This window comes from Meles meles, chromosome 13 (assembly GCF_922984935.1).
Source record: "Meles meles chromosome 13, mMelMel3.1 paternal haplotype, whole genome shotgun sequence".
NCBI classification, from domain to species: Eukaryota; Metazoa; Chordata; class Mammalia; order Carnivora; family Mustelidae; genus Meles; species Meles meles.
The window spans coordinates 20,723,834-20,745,260 of NC_060078.1; the positions used below are offsets into that span (position 1 = coordinate 20,723,834).

Below are 21,427 nucleotides of genomic sequence, written 5' to 3' on the forward strand. Positions count from 1 at the left end.
AAAATAGAAATGGAAGGAAAACTTCCAAACTCATTCTATGAGGCCAGCATCACCTTGATCCCAAAACCAGACAAGGATCCCACCAAAAAAGAGAACTACAGACCAATATCCTTGATGAACACAGACGCAAAAATTCTCGCCAAAATACTAGCCAATAGGATTCAACAGTACATTAAAAGGATTATTCACCACGATCAAGTGGGATTTATTCCAGGGCTGCAGGGTTGGTTCAACATCCGCAAATCAATCAATGTGATAGAACACATTAATAAAAGAAAGAACAAGAACCATATGATACTCTCAATAGATGCTGAAAAAGCATTTGACAAAGTACAGCATCCCTTCCTGATCAAAACTCTTCAAAGTGTGGGGATAGAGGGCACATACCTCAATATTATCAAAGCCATCTATGAAAAACCCACCGCAAATATCATTCTCAATGGAGAAAAACTGAAAGCTTTTCCGTTAAGGTCAGGAACACGGCAGGGATGTCCATTATCACCACTGCTATTCAACATAGTACTAGAAGTCCTAGCCTCAGCAATCAGACAACAAAAAGAAATTAAAGGCATCCAAATTGGTAAAGAAGAAGTCAAACTATCACTCTTCGCAGATGATATGATACTATATGTGGAAAACCCAAAAGACTCCACTCCAAAACTGCTAGAACTTGTCCAGGAATTCAGTAAAGTGTCAGGATATAAAATCAATGCACAGAAATCAGTTGCATTTCTGTACACCAACAACAAGACTGAAGAAAGAGAAATTAAGGAGTCAATCCCATTTACAATTGTACCCAAAACTATAAGATACCTAGGAATAAACCTAACCAAAGAGACTAAGAATCTATACACAGAAAATTATAAAGTACTCATGAAAGAAATTGAGGAAGACACAAAAAAATGGAAAAATGTTCCATGCTCCTGGATTGGAAGAATAAATATTGTGAAAATGTCTATGCTACCTAAAGCAATCTACACATTTAATGCAATCCCTATCAAAATACCATCCATTTTTTTCAAAGAAATGGAACAAATGATCCTAAAATTTATATGGAACCAGAAAAGACCTCGAATAGCCAAAGGAATATTGAAGAACAAAGACAAAGTTGGTGGCATCACAATTCCGGACTTCAAGCTCTATTACAAAGCTGTCATCATCAAGACAGCATGGTACTGGCACAAAAACAGACACATAGACCAGTGGAACAGAATAGAGAGCCCAGAAATCGACCCTCAACTCTATGGTCAACTAATCTTCGACAAAGCAGGAAAGAATGTCCAATGGAAAAAAGACAGCCTCTTCAATAAATGGTGCTGGGAAAATTGGACAGCCACATGCAGAAAAATGAAATTGGACCACTTCCTTACACCACACACGAAAATAGACTCCAAATGGATGAAGGACCTCAATGTGAGAAAGGAATCCATCAAAATCCTTGAGGAGAACGCAGGCAGCAACCTCTTCGACCTCAGCCGCAGCAACATCTTCCTAGGAACAACGGCAAAGGCAAGGGAAGCAAGGGCGAAAATGAACTATTGGGATTTCATCAAGATCAAAAGCTTTTGCACAGCAAAGGAAACAGTTCACAAAACCAAAAGACAGCTGACAGAATGGGAGAAGATATTTGCAAACGACATATCAGATAAAGGGCTAGTATCCAAAATCTATAAGGAACTTAGCAAACTCAACACCCAAAGAACAAACAATCCAATCAAGAAATGGGCAGAGGACATGAACAGACATTTCTGCAAAGAAGACATCCAGATGGCCAACAGACACATGAAAAAGTGCTCCACGTCACTCGGCATCAGGGAAATACAAATCAAAACCACAATGAGATATCACCTCACACCAGTCAGAATGGCTAAAATTAACAAGTCAGGAAATGACAGATGCTGGAGAGGATGTGGAGAAAGGGGAACCCTCCTCCACTGTTGGTGGGAATGCAAGCTGGTGCAACCACTCTGGAAAACAGCATGGAGGTTCCTCAAAATGTTGAAAATAGAACTACCCTATGACCCAGCAATTGCACTACTGGGTATTTACCCTAAAGATACAAACATAGTGATCCGAAGGGGCACGTGTACCCGAATGTTTATAGCAGCAATGTCTACAATAGCCAGACTATGGAAAGAACCTAGATGTCCATCAACAGATGAATGGATCAAGAAGATGTGGTATATATACACAATGGAATACTATGCAGCCATCAAAAGAAATGAAATCTTGCCATTTGCGACGACGTGGATGGAACTAGAGCGTATCATGCTTAGTGAAATAAGTCAATCGGAGAAAGACAACTATCATATGATCTCCCTGATATGAGGACATGGAGAAGCAACATGGGGGGGTAGGGGGATAGGAGAAGAATAAATGAAACAAGATGGGATTGGGAGGGAGACAAACCATAAATGACTCTTAATCTCACAAAACAAACTGGGGGTTGCTGGGGGGAGGTGGGATTGGGAGAGGGGGAGCGGGCTATGGACATTGGGGAGGGGAGGCAAACCATAAGAGACTATGGACTCTGAAAAACAACCTGAGGGTTTTGAAGGGTCAGGGGTGGGAGGTTGGGGGAACAGGTGGTGGCTGATGGGGAGGGCACGTTTTGCATGGAGCACTGGGTGTTGTGCAAAAAGAATGAATACTGTTACGCTGAAAAAATAAATAAAAAAAAAAAAAAGAAAAAGAATGAATACTGTTACGCTGAAAAAATTAATAAAAAGGGAAAAAAAAAAGAACTTGTTATGATTAATTAAGGATTATAATACATAATTATTTTGTTGTGAATGATTTTTTTAGCCAAGCTTAGTTTATAAGGATACTTTAAAAAATTTTTTTTAAAGATTTTACTTATTTATTTGATGGAGAGACAGAGAGCACACAAGCAGGCAGAGCTGCAGTAGAGGGAGAAGCAGGCTGGCCACTGAGCAGAGACCAAGATGTGGGGCTGGATCCCAGGATCCTGGGATTATGACCTGAACTGAAGGCAGCGGCTTAACTGACTAAGCCACCCAGGCGTTATATAAGGATACTTTTAATATACCACTAGTTAGATAGCATATTCATGTCCAAAGATGATTATGATCGCTCTTCATAATTTTCTTTTTTTCTTTAGGTATTATTTTAAGTGAACTTTTTCAGGCATTCTGTACAGTTAGGAATTCATATTCATGCTTTGATCATACCTACCAAAAATAAAGTACGCAATGAGATATAGTATTGTACAATATTAAAAGAAGGGAGGAGGGCACCTGGGTGGCTCAGTGGGTCAAAGCCTCTGCCTTCAGCTCAGGTCATGATATCAGGATCCTGGGATCAAGCCCTTCATCGGGCTCTCTGCTCATCAGGGAGCCTGCTTCCCCCCCTCTCTGCCTGCCTCTTTGCCTTCTTGTGATCTCTGTCTGTCAAATAAATAAATAAATAAATCTTTAAAAAAAATAAATAAAAGAAGGGAGGGAGGGATAAATTAATAAGCTTTAACCTAGGGGCATCTGGGTGGCTCAGTTGGTTAAGCATCTGACTCTTGATTTTGGTCAGGTCATGATCTCTCAGTCATGATCTCAAGCCCCACACTGGGCTCCACACTCAGCACAGAGTCTGCTTGAGTTTCTCCCTCTGCCCTTCTCCCAAGTCATGCGTGTGTACTGTCTCTCTCTCAAATAAATAAATAAATCTCTAAAGGAAATAAAAGGCCTTAACATGTATTTTAAATACAAAAATCACTTTTATCTACAAGGAAAATGGAACACAGTGATTTCGTTTTAATTCCAATGTATTTGACTGTTACTTCTCCAGATACTTATGTACAGAACCCAGCAGTCGGGCTAGTACTGAGTGTCTTGGGAATCAGTAAAAGTATGAGATTCCTATAGTTAGTAGATTCGGGGCCAGGAAGAAAGCATCTGAGAAAAAAAACAAGTGCAGACCTCAGCAGAGCTAAAAAGTGAGAAAGCTAAAAGAAGAAACAGTAGTAGCAGTTTACTCCAGGCAGGAGGTAAGATTGGAGCTGCACCAGAAGAGAGGTAGGTCTTCAGTTGGCGAAGAAGCCTTTGAGTGAATTGAGACCAAAGTACAGAATCCATTTGAAAAATAGTCAGGAAGCTGGTCTAGCCTGGAGGAAGGGCAGATGTGTGGACATACAGGCCTATGATTATACAAGCAAAGCTGTGTTGAAATGTGGAGATCTTGAAATGCTGATACATGGTTAGATTTCATTCAGAAGACAACAAAAACCAGTACTGTAAGTCTTTGAGCGAAAGCACAGGATTAGTCCCCTTAATGTGGTTCAATGTCTAGTTTCTGGCATCACTAACAAAATGGAAGTCAGAGAATAGAGGAATTTTCCAAGGTGGAAAGTGGGTAAAAAAATTCAGGGCCAAAAAATAGCTTGTGCCCTCAGCATTATTTCCACACAAATTCCCTAAGCTTTGTGAACGCATGTGTTTGGGCTTTAATACTTTGGTTTACTCTTTCGGCCCATAGAATATTGCATTATTTGTAGGCATGTTAAATTATCAGATGTTTAAATGAGTAACGTTTTACCTCCTACACTTTCTACTGTGACATTTCTTAGGGTTGTCTTCCCCTTGTGTTGATGTTTGATATGAAGGAAGAAATTGAAGTTGATCCACAGTTCATTGCTCAGTTGATGGAACAGCTCGATGTCTTCATCAGTATTAAACCAAAGCCGAAACAACCAAGCAAGGTTGGTTCAGATCTGGGCCCAGAGGACCACATATCCTATCCCATTCTAGATTAGTTTTTTATTTTCATATACATATGTATTTTCATATACATGGAATTAAATATTCTATATAATATATATGTCATTATATATTATACTTTGTTGTTTAAATACATAAGTTAGTAAAAACATTCATTTTTGATCATCGTTTTCTTTATGTGTTGGTTTTGGAGTTCATTTTTAATGACTTATTTCTTACAAACATATGAGAAAGAAAGAAAAGACATGTTTTTATTAGTTTGCAACGTGGTAACTTTCAGCTTTATTAAGTTAACAGAGTTGATAAGGCTAAACATTGTGTTAAATGTGTATGTGTACATATCCAATGTAATTTTTAAAATATTTAATTTACATACTCTTTGCGAGCCACCCTGCTAGCCCTGGAGACTTAAAGAATAGGTGTTCATTCTCTTTAATCAAATAATAAACTAATAATGATAATCAAAAGTAAATAATGATGTGTCCCCCATTCAGTATTCTTGGAACTTCTCTAAGATGTTACAAAATTTCAATAATTCCATGTATAGTCAAAATTTAGTGGGATAAACCTGATGATATTAAATGCTAGTGAGAATGTGAGGGAAGAGGCAAATTGGCATAGCCACTCTGAGGAGCAATTTGGGACCTTCTAATCACACTGAAAATACTGATATCCTCCCACCCGCCGGCATTGTACATCCAGTTAGACACCCTGAAGAGACCTATGTACCGGAGTCAAAAGACAAGAATGGTATGGAATAAAAGAAGCAAGTTGCATAATAACATGTACTGAGTGATAACATTAATGTATCTTTTTATTCTAGTAGGTAAAACCCCAAACAGTTGTGCTTTCCATTTTTTAATTTCTATAAATCTTATTATGTATGTATCATGGTATAAGGTGTATCATAGACGATTTTTATTAAATAACATGGTCCAACTTAAGAAAAACAATCGTGCCTTCATCAAAAGAAAACTTTAAAAGAAAAAGAGAGGTTCGTTTCTAAGTGATATAATGAGTTTAAAGTTAGAGAACAGGACATTAATTTTATGTGTCCTGAAGTGTCATGCTTGACTAATTTGTACTGCTTTAACTGCTTTTTCAGTCACAAATTTTCTTTATTGCCCATTGGAGGCTCTCCTCTTAAGTTCATACTTCCAATTTTCTAGAGGAGTCCATTGAGAAAAAAAATTTTTTGTTTAGAAGTTTGTTTTACCATAAGCTTTGCCATTGATATGCCATCAGTGAGGGACAGGGGTACCTCAAGTTCTGTTACTTAATTAGTAGGCTATAAATGTCAAACGTAAGTGACTGTTACTATGCAGTCTATATATGGTGACAAGTTTGAGTTGTTTTGTAAAAATGAGATCAAGGGAGAAAGCTTTAATGTAACAGCGAGAGGCTGCCTAGGGAATGGGCTGTACAGGCAGACCACCTGAGGTCCAGTCCTCTTGCTGCCCCTACCCAGCAAGGCTGTGGCCATGGGTAGGACCCTTATCCTCCCTGAATATCAATCACAATTCCCATCCAGAAGGTTTCTGGCAAGCATCAAGATTTATGTAGAGCTTCTATCCCAGTGCCCGGAACACAGGACACACCCAGAAAATTATAACTAACCCTTTATGGTTTTACCACAAAGAGCAAACTTAAGAAATAAGTGGTTAGAATTTTTAAGTTGATTTTAAAATCGCATCAATATATTCCTTCCTGGAATCCTTATTACCATATTCATGTCTCACCCACCTCCCCAGTTCATTGTAGACTATTTGCATGTCACCTTTTTCTTTCCCATTATGTGTTTTCATAGTCTGTGATTGTGAAAAGTGTTGAGAGAAATGCCTTAAATATGTATGAAGCAAGGAAATGTCTCCTCGGACTTGAAAGCAGTGGGGTTACCATAGCAACCAGCCAGTCCCCAGCATCGTGCCCTGCCGGCCTGGCATGTCCCAGCCTGGACATCTTAGCTTCCGCAGGCCTCGGACTCACTGGACTAGGTATAAAATTTATTATTACAGCGCTTCTCAGTCACTGGGGGATTGCTTAGCCCGTTCCTTTTCTACCATCTGGGGCTACAGTTTTTAAAGGCTTTTTTTTTCCCTTGTCAGGCCCAAAGATTAGGTGAAAAAACAACAAAACTCACATCAATCCATTTTGGGTTTTTTGTTAGACTCCAAAGATTTTGTACCTAGATTCTTTTTATTTTGGCATAAATAACCAAGGTCTGACTGTTTTATTTTCAGTGGCTGTGTTTGTTCTTCTAAATTAAGAATGCCATTGAGAGTGAAGTGAGCAGGCTGACTATAATTTATGTGTTTGTTCTCTCTTGCATTTGCAATATTGCCATCCATCCCTAGAGGTAAAGATTATCCAGTTTGCTTTTCAAAAAGTAATTGCAAATCTGTGTGAGGGGTAGAGAGGGGGGAGGTGGGAGCAAGCAGAACCCCACTCCCGGTGGTCAGCACAGCGTCATCCAGACACAGGGAATCTAGCTGCAGCTACCAAGAGGAACCGTGACCTGTGTTTATATCTACAGCACAGAGTAGAAGGTGGAAGAGCGTCTTCCCTCGGTGCTGTAGCTCTTTGGAGGGGGGGGTTCATACTTGTGCCCTGTACTGCCTCATTTGTGGAGTCCTGGCTTACAGTTGGGGTTTCAGTGCCATATTGCCGTTAGGCCAGGCTCACTACTTTCTTGCACATGTTTCCGTAGCCTTAATATGAAAAGTGAAGGTAACAATCCTACAAAATCCCCTTGCCTCATTCAGTATTGATCTGAGACAGAAAAAACACTCTCCGCCTTCTGTCACTTCTTTTTTCTAACAGCTATTTTTTGCTTTTAAAAATTATATGGTTATAATATGATTAAGATTCCAGGTAGCCCTGTCTAGACACCATTACAGTAATGACAGACTCTTTCCCCCTTGGCCTCTACTCTCCCCAAATCATCCCTTCCACTGAACAGTCATAACAACACACACATGTCAGTCAGGAAGTGCCAGCGAGATAATATGGCAGGAACCAAGTTCTTCCTGCACCAGAGCAAAGATTCAGTTACTCAATTTCTATAACGTTTTCATGTCTATTCCTATCCTGTAATACTGAATACTTTAAATGTTCCGGAAAAGTTATATACAACTTCGTATTTTACTTTAGAATATATTTAAATGCCTGAAGAGAAGTTTCATTACTTAATTCAAACATTAAATCCTTAAAACAAGCAAAAAACAAACAAAAAATTATTTCTGAGAAAAGTTTTTGTACTTACTGAGATGGACCACGGACCACAGGGATGGTCATGTGTTTTGACATAATAAAAGCAAACTGTTCCGAGTAACTCAGCCTCTCCACAAATGTAGTCATTCTACTGCAGGAGACCCTTCCCCTATTCTCTGCTAATTGTAAGTGGTTTGAAAAGAGTTTGTTTGGAAACAGAAAGCAAGTGAGTTATAGAGAGAAATAAAGATGTGTTTCCAGGGGTGCCTGGGTGGCTCAGTGGGTTAAAGCCTCTGCCTTAGGCTCAGGTCATGATCCCAGGGTCCTGGGATCGAGCCCTACATCAGGCTCTCTGCCCGCCAGGGAGCCTGCTTCCTCCTCTCTCTCTGCCTGCCTCTCTGCCTACTTGTGATCTCTGTCTGTCAAATAAATAAATAAAATCTTAAAAAAAAAAAAAAGATGAGTTTCCACTTGAGCAGAAGTGTGTTTATCCTGGCCAGTTGAAATGAATGCAAAGCAGCTGGCATTGCTCAGTGACCCTGACTGCATCCCTGGTTTACAGACATCTAACTTCTGGTTCGGATCAGCGTCTGTTTGTACATAGTCTGGGTTCTGTGTTGGAGTTGTATCATGTAGTATCTCTTGGGAATATTCAAAAGAAGGTAATCTGTCCCTCATTCTACTTGGAAAATATCAGACTCTCTCATTGTGCATTCTGAATGGCAATATTGGTGCCCATCTGTATTTTTAATATTGAATATATGCATATTGACTTGGCATTCATTTATTGCAGGTCTTTTGGGGCCTACCACCTTATCTCTAAACACATCAACCACCCCAAACTCACTCTTGAATGCTCTTAATAGCTCAGTCAGTCCTTTGCAAAGTCCAAGTTCTGGCACCCCCAGCCCTACGTTATGGGCACCCCCGCTTGCTAACACTTCAAGTGCCACAGGTGAGTATCATGTAAGTACAATCAAAGGCATGTTGGTGTGGTTTTAGGTATCAGTTTTTAAATAAAATGTACCAGTGGTCCCGTTTCCTTAGGGAAAAATTATGTTTCAAAGCATACTGTGGCTAAAGAGAAACTCCCCAGTGGTGTAAATTAGTTAAAATGAAGCATGACAAAGCAGTGAGTTTTTAATAAAAGTAGAATATAATCTTCCGACATGACAAACAGACCAGGAAAAAGAGTGTGATGAGCGGGAAACAGTGGCAAAAACACATGAAGCTCACTGACCTCGTAATTAGGAAATGTCGGTTCCAGTTGGACGGATGTGCCTGATAGTTATATGGATATGCTAAATCTAGCTAGTTTCCTCCTCCGTACAGTGAAGAGCTTAGGTTAAGTATTCTCTCAAGTCTTGTTCCATTTTAACATTGTTTTGTTTAACATTGTTTTGTGTTTTTATAGTAATGGTAAACCTATTTACAGAGACGTATCAAAACTGAACTCTTCTGAATTTGTAGGAACAAAAACGAAGTTTTTTGGTTTTACTAAAAATAATAAAGTAATATTTGTCAAATATGAGTTTTTTTCCTAATATCTGTCCGCATGAAATGTCATTGTAGGTTTTTCTGCTATACCACACCTTATGATTCCATCTACTGCCCAAGCCACATTAACTAATATTTTGTTGTCTGGTGTACCCACCTACGGGCACACAGCTCCATCTCCCCCTCCTGGCTTGACTCCTGTCGATGTCCATATCAACAGTATCCAGACAGAAGGCAAAAAAATCTCTGCTTCTTTAAATGGACATGCACAGGTAACGTCCTTTGCTAGAGCAGTGTGATTTATGCTGTTCCTAAGAGATAAGCCACTGGTAATATGTTTAAACTTCCACCTGAAATGGATTTTAGAATTGTGGCCATATCTATATGTTATTTTCTGTTATCATTTTAGTCTCCGAATATAAAATATGGTGCAATAGCCACTTCATCACTTGGAGAAAAAGTACTGAGTGGGAATCACAGTGATCCATCTAGACAGACAACTGGACCTGAGCAGCCATCTCCCAAATCAAACCCTGTGGAAGGTAACTTTCCTTCTGAACGTCAGCCTGGTCTATTACCCAGATAAAGGGGTTCGTAAAGTCTCTGCGGTGATTTCAAGTTGGTTTTGCTAACCATTTATGACTCATCCTACCTCAAGTATGCAGAAAGATATCTTGAATGAAATTCCAAAGAACACAGGGCAAAATAAACTGAAAAACACTTCCCACAGAAAGAATCACTTCCCATTACATTGGAACTTTCCTAAATTAAAGTGGATGTAATTGAGTAAGAGGAAAGCATCAATTTAGTTAAATATATACATATAATTTTTTTCCAAATAGAGTATTTCCTTTTTTAATACGCTTCCACCCCTAATAAATCTTTTGAAAATGTGAGGGTCTTCTCTTTAAATTTCATCTTGAATGAAATTTGGGACAGCCTGAATTTAAAGTGTCTTCTTTGCAGCTGAAAGCTGTTTTACCTGGGTCTCCCTTGAGTTGGGTTCTGATTTGTTTCCATCACAGGTGGTGGTTGATGATAAGGTGACATTTGGATTTTCACTTTATCCCTTCTGCAGGTTGTAACGATGCTTTTGTTGAAGTAGGCATGCCTCGAAGTCCTTCCCATTCTGGGAATGCTGGTGACTTGAAACAGATGATGGGTCCTTCCAAAGTTTCCTGTGCCAAGAGGCAGACAGTAGAACTGTTGCAGGGCACAAAAAACTCACACTTACAGTATGTATTTTAATCTTTAAAAGTCCTTGATCCTTTGAAAGAAAATGTCTAACACGCTGGATTTTGTTTTAACTCAGTAGTTGGTGTTCTTTGGTTCAAGTGAGTTTGATCTATTCCAAGAGTGTTTTTATTTTTCTTTATAATACTCTTTTTCCTTTTAAAATTTCTACTAAGGAATACTATCTGGTAATTTTCACTCTTCTGTCTTCTCTGTAGGGATTGGATTTGTATCTGGGCTCTCTAAACCATCTCTGTGCTCTGAAACTTTAACATTCTCCCTGCTCTTCAACAGGGCAGTATTTACTCTCTGATTTTTCTGTTGGAAATCTTCCTCCTGTGAATTCTCCCTCGTTTTGCTTTGAATTTCTAACTTAAACTATGCTTCCTTGTTCCAAGGTAGTTAATTGCTAACTATGGTAATAAATACTTGACAGTTTCATGATTTTATTTATTATAAATCCCCATGAGTATAAATACATATATTGTAGTAACTATAACTCTCCCTTACCGTAACAGCACAGTGACAAATGTGTTATCCTTACTCTATCTTCTTTTTCTTTTTCTTTTTTTCAAATAGACAAGTCTATTCACACTTTTAAAAAAGGCAATACAGTGGCATGCCTCTGTGTTGAAGGATCTTGTTCCTCTCCATCTCCATCTACCCAGTTTCCTCTACTGTCTTATTAGTTTTCTTGTATATCCTTACAGGGGAGACAATCTTAAGACAAATATAGCCTTTATATTTTTATTTCCTGTGTTTCTTACCGAAATCTGTTTTGCTTTTATAAACTCTTTGATCAGTTAACTACTCTCGTTCCCATTTTGTCCAAATCTCCTTTATCTGTGTTTTTCCTTATGTGGTGCTAGTAGCCACGGTGAACATTATTCAGCAGAGGTTAGAGAAGTAAACTTGCTTCCTTCCCTGTGTGGAAGCAGTTGAAGGGTATACCTATTCCGTTCATCATTAAATAAGTTCTGAACTTACCTCTCATCTAAATTAAGCTGCAACCTCCAGAATGGTCTCTCTGTCGCTACGCTTTCAGCAGCTCAGTCGGTCCTTTATTTTGTTTCAGCAATTTTTTTTGAGCACGGAAGTCTGATCTTGTCACACTCTGGCTTTAATGGTGCCAGTCGTCCACATCGCTTGCTTCCTTGGCTTTGCTTATGCTGTTCTCTGGGCCTTCACACTGCCGCTGCCAGCGGAACCTGAAGAGGCCCTTTGCGTTCAGTCCTGATGTGTGAAGCCACTGGGAACTTTTGTCAAGCAAACAAAGTACATCACTCCTCCTCTTAAATCCCAGTAGCCTGCTCCTGGTTCTCCTGACAACAGTGGAACAGTGAATGACGAAAGAATGAACCAATCCGATCAGCTCTTTTCCTAATACTGTTCCTAATTTGTCTTTTACTTGAGCTTAACGTGCGCTTGGATTCGAACTTGAGGTGCAGGTGTAGGGCATTACCAATCTTGCAATTCAGATAATTTTTCCTATTTTAAGGAACATTTTTATGTTCATCCATGCACCCTGAACAGGTGTTGGGAAATACTTATTTATCAGAAACCTGTATCATAGTAGGTTTGTTAGCAATACCAAATGCATTTCACACACAGGAACTGGCTCATTGCATGCCTTTGGGTTGACTTGTTTCTGCTTAGACTGTGTACGCATGAGTCATTGCTATCTCTTTGACGTATCCAAATTAAAAATCTTGTCTGTGTGTCTGTTCTGTATGTATCACAGACCTATGCCATACATACTACATATAATGTTTGTGAAAATGTGTCATGAAATAGTTTCAACTCCAGCTCTAAAGTCATATGCTTGGGTTAAAATTCCAGCACTACCGTTTACTAGAGGTGTGACCTTGGGTGAGGTACATGGTTATCTGTAAAATGGGAATAATACTACTGCCTACCTCAGAGCGGCCTTGTGAAGATGAAATGAAATAATACATGTAAATAGTTAACAGTGGTAAACGTAGAGTAAATGTGCACATAGGAAACATTCAGTACATTTGTATATCAACACGGACTGTTAAATTCCAAACTGTTTCACAGCAGCACTGACAGGTTGCTCTCGGACTCTGAGCTGAGTGCTGCAGAAAGCCCTTTGGCTGACAAGAAGGCTCCCGGAAGTGAGCGTGCCGCAGAGAGGGCTGCAGCTGCCCAGCAAAACTCCGAAAGGGCTCGTCTGGCCCCACGGCCATCCTATGTCAACATGCAGGTAATGAGAAACGGGAAAGTTATCTAGATGTGGGGTGGTAACTTAGGGAATGGGGAATTCAGCAAATGTTTAACAATAGAGCAGAAATTTGGTTTTCCTTCAGCACTCTAGTCAAAATTAAATTTAAATGTATACGTAGTAGTTAGGAATTGGTTTTGCAATAAACATTAAAAATAAAAAGCTTGAGTAAGAAGAATTCTTTAAAGTATATTAAAATTCACAATCAGATGGTCTGTCGCTATGTCTTACATAAATGATATTATTTCTCTATTACTTAAAGTTTAGATAAATGTAAAAACTGTTATTTTTAAGTATCACTGCCTCATAACATAGTCTTGGATAAATATATCTTTCTGTTTAGTAAATTTGGTGTCATTTAGATAGTTATAAAAATAATTAAAGTGAAGTTTAGGTTTTTGAAAGTAGATGCCAAGTATTATTGAAGACTAGGTTAGTTGAGAGATGTATGATCATATTAAACAATTTCTTCAGCAGGGATCTTCTCTGTATCCATTTTTAAAGTGTTAGGCTAATAAATCAAAATAGACTATTGATCATAAAATTCAGAAATTTGATTTCCATATAAACGACAATATGAGAAAGAAGGATTTTGTACTTTGTGCTTTTAGAGACTCTTATAAACATTTGATTTCAGTGTCAGAATTACTGGGTAGACTTTCTTACTTTATAGTAGAAGATTTATTATCTCCAGCCTCCCCCACCTCCCCAGAAAAGGGGAAAGCTTTTCACAGAATCTTAAAAACAAGCTGTCACTGCTATGTCAAAGAAAGTAATTTATGTAACTAAATAATACCTCTATAATTTTAATGAAAACTGCAGTTCAATCCTGCTTGTCTGTTTTTTTTAATCCTTCACATTTGAGCATTTTCATGAATTATTAGATGAATGTTTTTACAAAACCTGTGTCTTTTTTAAAGTGTCAAAGTTAAAAAAAAACACATTTGTTACATTTTTTCTGATGGATTTATTTTCAGTTAATATAAATTAAAACTTTCATTATATTAAGTACCCCATCCCCTGTATGATTCCTTTTGGTTTTTGTCCCTCTTGTAGTTCTTTTCTTTTCCATCAGATTTATACCTAGTGAATCATTTTCACATTCCTTTCTTTTAGGATGGGCGAGAATGTTCTTGGTGAAAGAGTTTTAACTTAGATGTATTTATGCTATTAATGAAGAGCTAACTTCTAAAATTGCTAAAAACTCAATGGTAGTAGTCACCAAGCATTGACAGAGAAAGACTGAAGATTTCACTGATTCCTGCACCTAAAAATGATCTCTGTCTCCTGACCTTTCTTGGAACGCCACATCTCTAGCTCTCTCTTCACACTTACCTCACTTCCTAATTTATTTTATAGTCATTTTTTTTTAAACACATCCCTGCTAAGATTCTATGTGTTTTGAGGCTCTAGACCCTTGTTGATTCATTGTTATATTCTTCTATAAAGAGCAACATAATCTCTTTAACCAGAAGACACTCAGTAAATATTTATTAAACAAGTGAATTTAGGATCTAATCATTAAAAGTTGATTGTAATTCCCAAAGCCATTTTAGACCTAGGATTTCAAAAATACCAAACTATGTTATCTGAAAATCTGGCTCTCCTGATATACTGTCATTTTCTTAGAGTTAATCACACATCCTAGTTTGTCTGGGTCACCCCATTTACTTTTATAATTCTGACCTAATTTTTATTTGTAGCATATTTCTCTCTCAGAAATACCCTGTTTCAGACCATACATTATACAGGCATGCTAGATCTAATGGTATAATCCTCCTAGAGGAAGGGTCAAAAGAGCTCTCACCAACTGGTTCTTGGCCCTCTTGGTAAGCCTTGAAGACATCCGCGTCGGGCTCTCTGCTCAGCGGGGAGCCTGCTTCCCTCTCTCTCTCTCTCTCTGCCTGCCTCTCTGCCTAGTTGTGATTTCTCTCTGTCAAATAAATAAATAAAATCTTTTAAAAAAAAAAAAATCTTAAATAGTCCCTAAATTGGAGAGCTGAGAACACTGGGTTTGCATTTGAGATGTCACTGTGTCTGGACTGCTTTCTTCAAAATGGCCTACCTTAGTCCTCGGTAGACGTATGACTGAAGTCACTTATTTATTGTGAATGGAAGGAATGAATGGTGACATCCTAGACTAGTAGAAGAGGTCGCTAGGTTTAATTTTATTGCATGGCTTTAATGTCATTACAGATCAAAGCTAGGCATTTGTCATTTATCTCACTTCAAAAGCAAAGACTGGGGGTGCCTGGGTGGCTCAGTGGGTTAAAGCCTCTGCCTTCGGCTCAGGTCATGATGCCAGGGTCCTGGGATCGAGCCCCACGTCCGGCTCTCTACTCCGCAGGGAGCCTGCTTCCTCCTCTCTCTCTGCCTGCCTCTCTGCCTAGTTGTGATTTCTCTCTGTCAAATAAATAAAATATTTAAAAAAAAAAGCAAAGACTGTGCCAATTAGGCTAAATAATTTAAATTGTCTTAACATCATCCCATTTCAGGCCATGATTTACTTAAGTGAGGAGGGGATGTAGAGAAACAAAGAGACCAGTAGATAACCAGAAAGCATTTTGGTAATGCCTTATTTTGGGAAACTTAGCCTATTATTGGGTTATTCACTATACTTTAGCATCTGTTGGCCCTGGTGTGTTAATTTACTCACACTAAATAGGGTTTTTTCCCTTTTGAAGGAAAATTTCTAATTCTTATCACTTTTATGTTAAAAGTAGTTAATTTATTCTAATTAGTTAGTTTGAAAACATGTTTAAATTTATCAGATTTGTGCTACATAGCTATCATATTAATGGTACAAAGCTTAGCATGTGTCCCAGGCAGATTCATGGACTGTAGTCAAAACCTTTGTTCTCTAATTATGGGGTATTGGCAAGACATTTGGACAGACTGGCAAAAAAGATATTTTTCCTCTTTTATTTTCAGGCATTTGACTATGAACAAAAGAAACTATTAGCAACCAAAGGTATGTGCAGTGTTAATGATCAATACTTTGATTTTTTTTTTCTAGGAGACCATAAAATGTTTCGTAGTAGTCATGTCGAATTGAGAAATTGGACCGTCATAAAAAAAAAACCTAGAATGTTTAGGTTCAAGTTACACAAATTTTGTTGGAGATGCATGTGTTTTGTTGAATAGATTAGCATTAGATCTATTAAGAAATAATGTAACATTTTTCAATTTACTGTTACTTTATAAAAGGTATTTTATGAAGGTACTTTAAGGCATTTCATGTTAAGAAATAATATTCAGTGATGATTTCTTTACTTATATCAAAGAAACAACATTCACTAATATTTTATTTTAGAAAAAACTTTAAAAATACCAAACATTTGTTTTATATGCTGTCTCCCAAAGCTATGTTAAAGAAACCAGTGGTGACAGAAGTCAGAACACCCACAAATACCTGGAGTGGCCTGGGGTTTTCTAAATCCATGCCAGCTGAAACCATAAAGGAGCTGAGAAGGGCCAACCATGTGTCCTATAAGCCCACAATGACAACGACTTTTGAGGTTCGTAGAGTCATGACTTACCCACTCTTCCTGCCTGTTCTTTGAGCAAAGGAGCGGTATCATTCTTTATTTACATAAGGAAAAGTTGTTAATGGTGATTTGTTCTAATTTCTCTTCCTGTAAACATATTGCTATCAAATTGATACAGTCTAATATATTATGGTCTTAACCTTCACTCAAAGTTGTTGATCAGCTATTAAAGAGATGTAAATTTGGATAAATGTGATTTTGTTAGGGAGAGAGTGTCACAAATGATAGAGCAGGGCTGAGATTAAGCAAAGGACAGATGTAATATTCCATAAAAGTTGTAAAGACTCCCTTTATTTAAGGGTATCACTCACCAGCAGACCCACTATAGGGGGGCAAAGGCAAACACTCAACAAAAATAAGTTTTCAGATATGAGTTAAAATTTAGCATGTTCAGATATGCCAGGAACACAGCAGGAAGTATCATAAACAAGAGCTCCAAAATTTTATGTTTCCCAGATGTTGGCTGCACGGCTCAGGGTGAGACTGGGAAGCTGGCATCCTTGCCGCATGGGGAAAGGATCCAACGTTCTGTACTTCTCAGCCAAGCTGCACGTGACTTGCTAAGCAAAGCCTTTTCAATCTGACAGTATCAGATTTTTGGCTGTAAGCCTTTTGGGAGCTGGGGTGGAATTAGAGCACACATATGCACACTCAGTACTGGGGAGAGTATACACACCCAAACGTGGATAAAAATCATGAATCCAAGAATCACAGTGTTCAACCAGAATGCTTGTAGGCTGAAAAACAAATACTGGTTAAGGGTTTCATAATTGTTAGTCTAATAACTAGCAATTGTAGATTGACCTTCTTTTCTCCACCAATTTTCCTTATAATAAATTAGACTTTTGATGAAAGGAAAAAGCAAACATGCAATTTTTTTCCCATTGCTTTTAAGTGTAAAAGAAAATACTAAAAAGAATAGTCTCTTACAAATTCCATTGTCAGACTTACAGTAGCAGCCTGGAAGCCTGTATTTAAGGACTGAAGTTACTGTCAGCAGCTAGAATGTAGGAACCGTTATGAAAAATTTTGAGGCTCTAGGAGGTGCACTCCTCTTTCTGCCATTGTAGCTCTGAGAGAAAATAAGCTTTTATTTTGTTGGCAGAGACCTTCAAACTGCTGTGCTAATTCTGAGGGTTTTAGCTGATGCGCCTATGGTCACCAGTTTCACTCACTTGGCTTTGGCAGAGTGGAGTGTTAGGTGGCTGATTGTGTTTCTGTAGCTTCAGAGATGAAATTACCCTAGAAATGCTATTTGAGTTGTGTCCTCAAAGACCAGAAGGATTGCCGGTTGAAATGATGATCATTCTGATAACATAGTGGTCAAGTGAAAGGGCTGTGGGGTCTGACAGCCACTACTGGTACATGGACAGCTCTGAGGAATGACTTCTCCCCTCTGAACCTGTTTTCTAATTTGAGTTGTTCTGAGGATTGCCTAGAAGAAGGCATCCAGTATGTAGCATGCCATGTGGTAAGTTCTCGTAATATTGAGAAGCTACTGTTCTTTGAAATAGAGAACTTCACCCTGAAGGAAACCAAACACTGGCTGAAAGCTGAGATTATGTATATGAAAGCTTTTTGCTGGAAATATTATTGCATATTCAAACTAGATTTGCTTTTTATATTCAAAGGAATACCTCAGTATTATGTGAACACATACTGTGCTAAGAACAATTATCTTAAATCACATAATTTATTTCTTTGTGATTTATACAGTGCATTTTCATCCATAAGCTTATTCAAAGCTACAAGCTCCCAGTGAGGAAAGAGAGACCGTGATCAGTTAAGTGTCTTACTTGAGGTCATGGCAGTAGGTGTCACAGAAAGGAGTTGAGTTTATTTTTCAAAATTTCCTTATATTTCTCTTATTAATGGTTTAACCCAAGAGAGTACATAGCAAAGGTGTTAAGTAAATGATCTAGAACTATGTTGCCATTGCTTAACATATATAAGATTCACTCTGGAGAGCTTGGTAGAAATGCACATGCTTCCTCCAGGATCCCAGTCATCAAATAAGGAGCAAGAATCAAGAATCTATATTTTCAGCAAAAGCCTAGTATGATTCTGATGCAGACACCCTTCTAAAAACGCTGCTTTAAAGGGGAGTAACCCTAGGAGGAGGATGCTGAAATTATTTTAGAACCTAAAAGACTATTTGCTCCAGCCCCTGTCCAAGGATAGATAGACCACTTTCTGGAGGTAGAGATGTGCAGGGTCTGACTCAGTGGCTGAGCTCCCTCCTGTGGCTTTTCTTGCTTTGGCTGTCTTGGGCTAGCCTGTTCCCCCTTTGTGGTTAATGTCTAGCAACCTGTTCACACTGGAAGGTGAGGGATAGGGTGTGAGCAGCTGGATCTGTGCATGGGCTCTCACCATGTAACCTGTGTTTATTTACAGGCCCTTCAACAATGCTGATGAAAAGATATAACCACACTTTCTTTGGTAATGGTGTTCTAGATTTTCCCTGTTGTGTAGGACTTGAACTTTTCTTCATGTATCCCAAATCCATTGAAAGGGGATGGAAGGGTTCCTTACAATAACAAGATCTGAATTTGTGCAGTTGTGATCTGCACATGCATGCCTTTTCCTTTATTCTGCCATAGCTCAGAGGGCTTAAAAACTGAGCAGTGAGGATTGCTTCTTAGGGTTAGCACATGGGACAGGGTGTGATGGAGAAGGACCTGGGGAAAAGTAGGGAGAACTTAAACATTTTTATTAAAGAATTAACCACATCTCTGCCTACAGCGCTAATATTTTGAAATTAGAAGGTGGCAAGAAACACTCATTTTCCCTTATTCTTTAACAAACCAAACCAAACGGACAAGCGGAATGCTGATCTATGAGAAGAAGCATGTTTAGCCAATAGGTTCTGATGGGAATGTGCCGCTCACTCCGTGTGCCAGGGATCAAGGCTCACAGAATTTCCTGCTCTAGGAAGCTTGCTTGAGGCAAGAAGTGGATGCTTTGAGCTTCTTAGTCAGATTTCTGAGAAGCTAGACTTGAACAGTTGTTTCCAGTTTTAGGGCAGCTTTGAGAAATGAGCCTGTTCCAAAGAGCTCCTTCAGATAAGATGCCGGCAGCTTGAGGCATTTTTTTGTTTTCTCCAAGAATCAAAAATATGACCCCATCCACTTGATCAAATACTGAGACACAAAAGGTTGAACAAAAGGCTGCTTTCACCTATAGTATCTCTGCCACATCAACAGAAATATGAAAGGTCTAGGATTTTGCTTTTCTGTTTGCTACCCCTCTCTGCCGCATATTGCCTGAAGCAAATGAAAATAGGCTTTGGGACTCAAAGATGGTTTTTAATTTCCCCACCACTAAGAGTAATGAGGTTGTCTGATTATTTTAAGTCTTACAAATCCAAGAATGGAGATGAGCTGCTCTTTATGGCACTTTAAGTTAGTGAGTAGATAGTGAACTAGTAGATATCACAAGATTATGTTTTACTTAACGTTTTTAGAAATCACCATGTTTAGCCAGGTCTGATATAGCCGTGTGTATTAAGTCTGCTTAGATCTTAGATGAATGTGTTTTTATGCTAAAAACATCTGTTTAGATGCAGAATTTTAAATATACATATAAATACTACAGCAATGATCTTATTGACATTTCTGGTTATTGCCAGTTTTGAGCATATTCTTATTTCCCTTGTTACACTGGATTTATCTTGGTTGAAGTATAATATTAAAGATGATTTTAACTGAAAACACTAGTTCTTTGGTCTCAGGAGCCTTTCTTTCCTCTGCCCCTTCCCAAAAGTCAGCAAAGTACCTCCCATAGAGGTGGGAAAAGATATTTATAGATTCAGTAATTCCACAAATATTTCTTAAACATCATTTTTGTTTTTGGAGACAATTTTAGGGATACAGTGCTTGAACACAGGTTCAACTTTGTTTTTGGTGGGTACAGAGAGATACAAAACAAACAAACAAGAAGTCTTTAGGTGATTTAAAAAAAATCCCTGGTAAATAGAAGATAGAGATGCTTTACATTAGGTGGTTATAGCAGACCTTTTATAAGCAGATGACATTTAAGCTAAGTTCTAGATGACAAGAAAGGGCCAGCCTTGTGAAGATCTAGGGAAAGAGTAATAGGCCTTGATCACCTGTCTACGGCCATACCACCCTGAACGTGCCCGATCTCGTCTGATCTCGGAAGCTAAGAAGGTCGGGCCTGTTAGTACTTGGATGGGAGGCCTTGATCCCCTAAAGACATAACCAGCTGGTATATTCTGGAGAAGTTGGGTAGGGTGGTAGAGTGATGAAGACTGAGAGTTCGAGCGAGAGGCAGCGGATCAGTTAGGGAGCACCTCAGCCCTTGGAAAAGTACTAGAAAAGCATTATAAGACTTCATACAGAAGGTATCATTTGTTCTAATTTGCCTTTTTTTTAAAACCAACCTAGTTGCTTTATGAAAAATGGATATTGGGGTGGGAGGCAAGAATAGAATAAAATATTTGTGAGGTGGCTACAGGTTACAGTTGTGGAGATGGAGAGAAGTAGGTAGATTTGGGGTATATTTAGAGATGACATCAATAGAATTTGTTGATGGATTTGATGGAGTGGGGGAAGGCAACATGACAACTTAGAAGCTCAGCTTTAGCAACTAGGTGAGAAGTAGGAATTCTGGGGGAGGAGTGTGTATGAGTGTAGCTAGTGGGGATGGGTAATCAACAATTCAATTTCAAGCATTCTAAGTTTAAAATGCCTATAGGACAGTAAAATGGAGTGTCAGATTGGCGGTTTAATTATTATAAATTTCGACAGGGAAGTCAAATCTGGAGGTAGAAGGTTGGAAGCCCTGGTTGTCATTCAGATCTGAAAGAGGGTGAGATAACTTAATGAGAAAGTATAGAGAGAGACAAGAAGGAATGCTGGGGCCAAGCCCAGGGTAGTGTGACGTTTGGAATGGAAAAGGTGGAGGAAAGTCCTACAAAGCTACAGGGAATAGGCTAAAGACATGGG

At 38.6% G+C, this 21,427-nt stretch overlaps 1 protein-coding gene across 3 annotated transcripts in view; it reads left to right on the forward strand.

The window, feature by feature from the left end:
* The window catches only part of BICC1 (BicC family RNA binding protein 1), a 279,797-nt gene that overhangs the window by 244,764 nt on the left and 13,606 nt on the right, over positions 1-21,427 (forward strand). For 2 of the 3 annotated variants that reach the window (XM_046027901.1, XM_046027903.1), the window contains exons 9-17: positions 4,580-4,711; positions 6,538-6,724; positions 8,734-8,895; positions 9,513-9,709; positions 9,847-9,979; positions 10,516-10,672; positions 12,729-12,894; positions 15,844-15,883; positions 16,276-16,430. In XM_046027901.1, coding sequence (XP_045883857.1) covers positions 4,580-4,711; positions 6,538-6,724; positions 8,734-8,895; positions 9,513-9,709; positions 9,847-9,979; positions 10,516-10,672; positions 12,729-12,894; positions 15,844-15,883; positions 16,276-16,430 — 1,329 coding nt within the window. The remainder of the gene's footprint in view (positions 1-4,579; positions 4,712-6,537; positions 6,725-8,733; positions 8,896-9,512; positions 9,710-9,846; positions 9,980-10,515; positions 10,673-12,728; positions 12,895-15,843; positions 15,884-16,275; positions 16,431-21,427) is intronic. The other variant, XM_046027902.1, reaches the window with a different exon arrangement.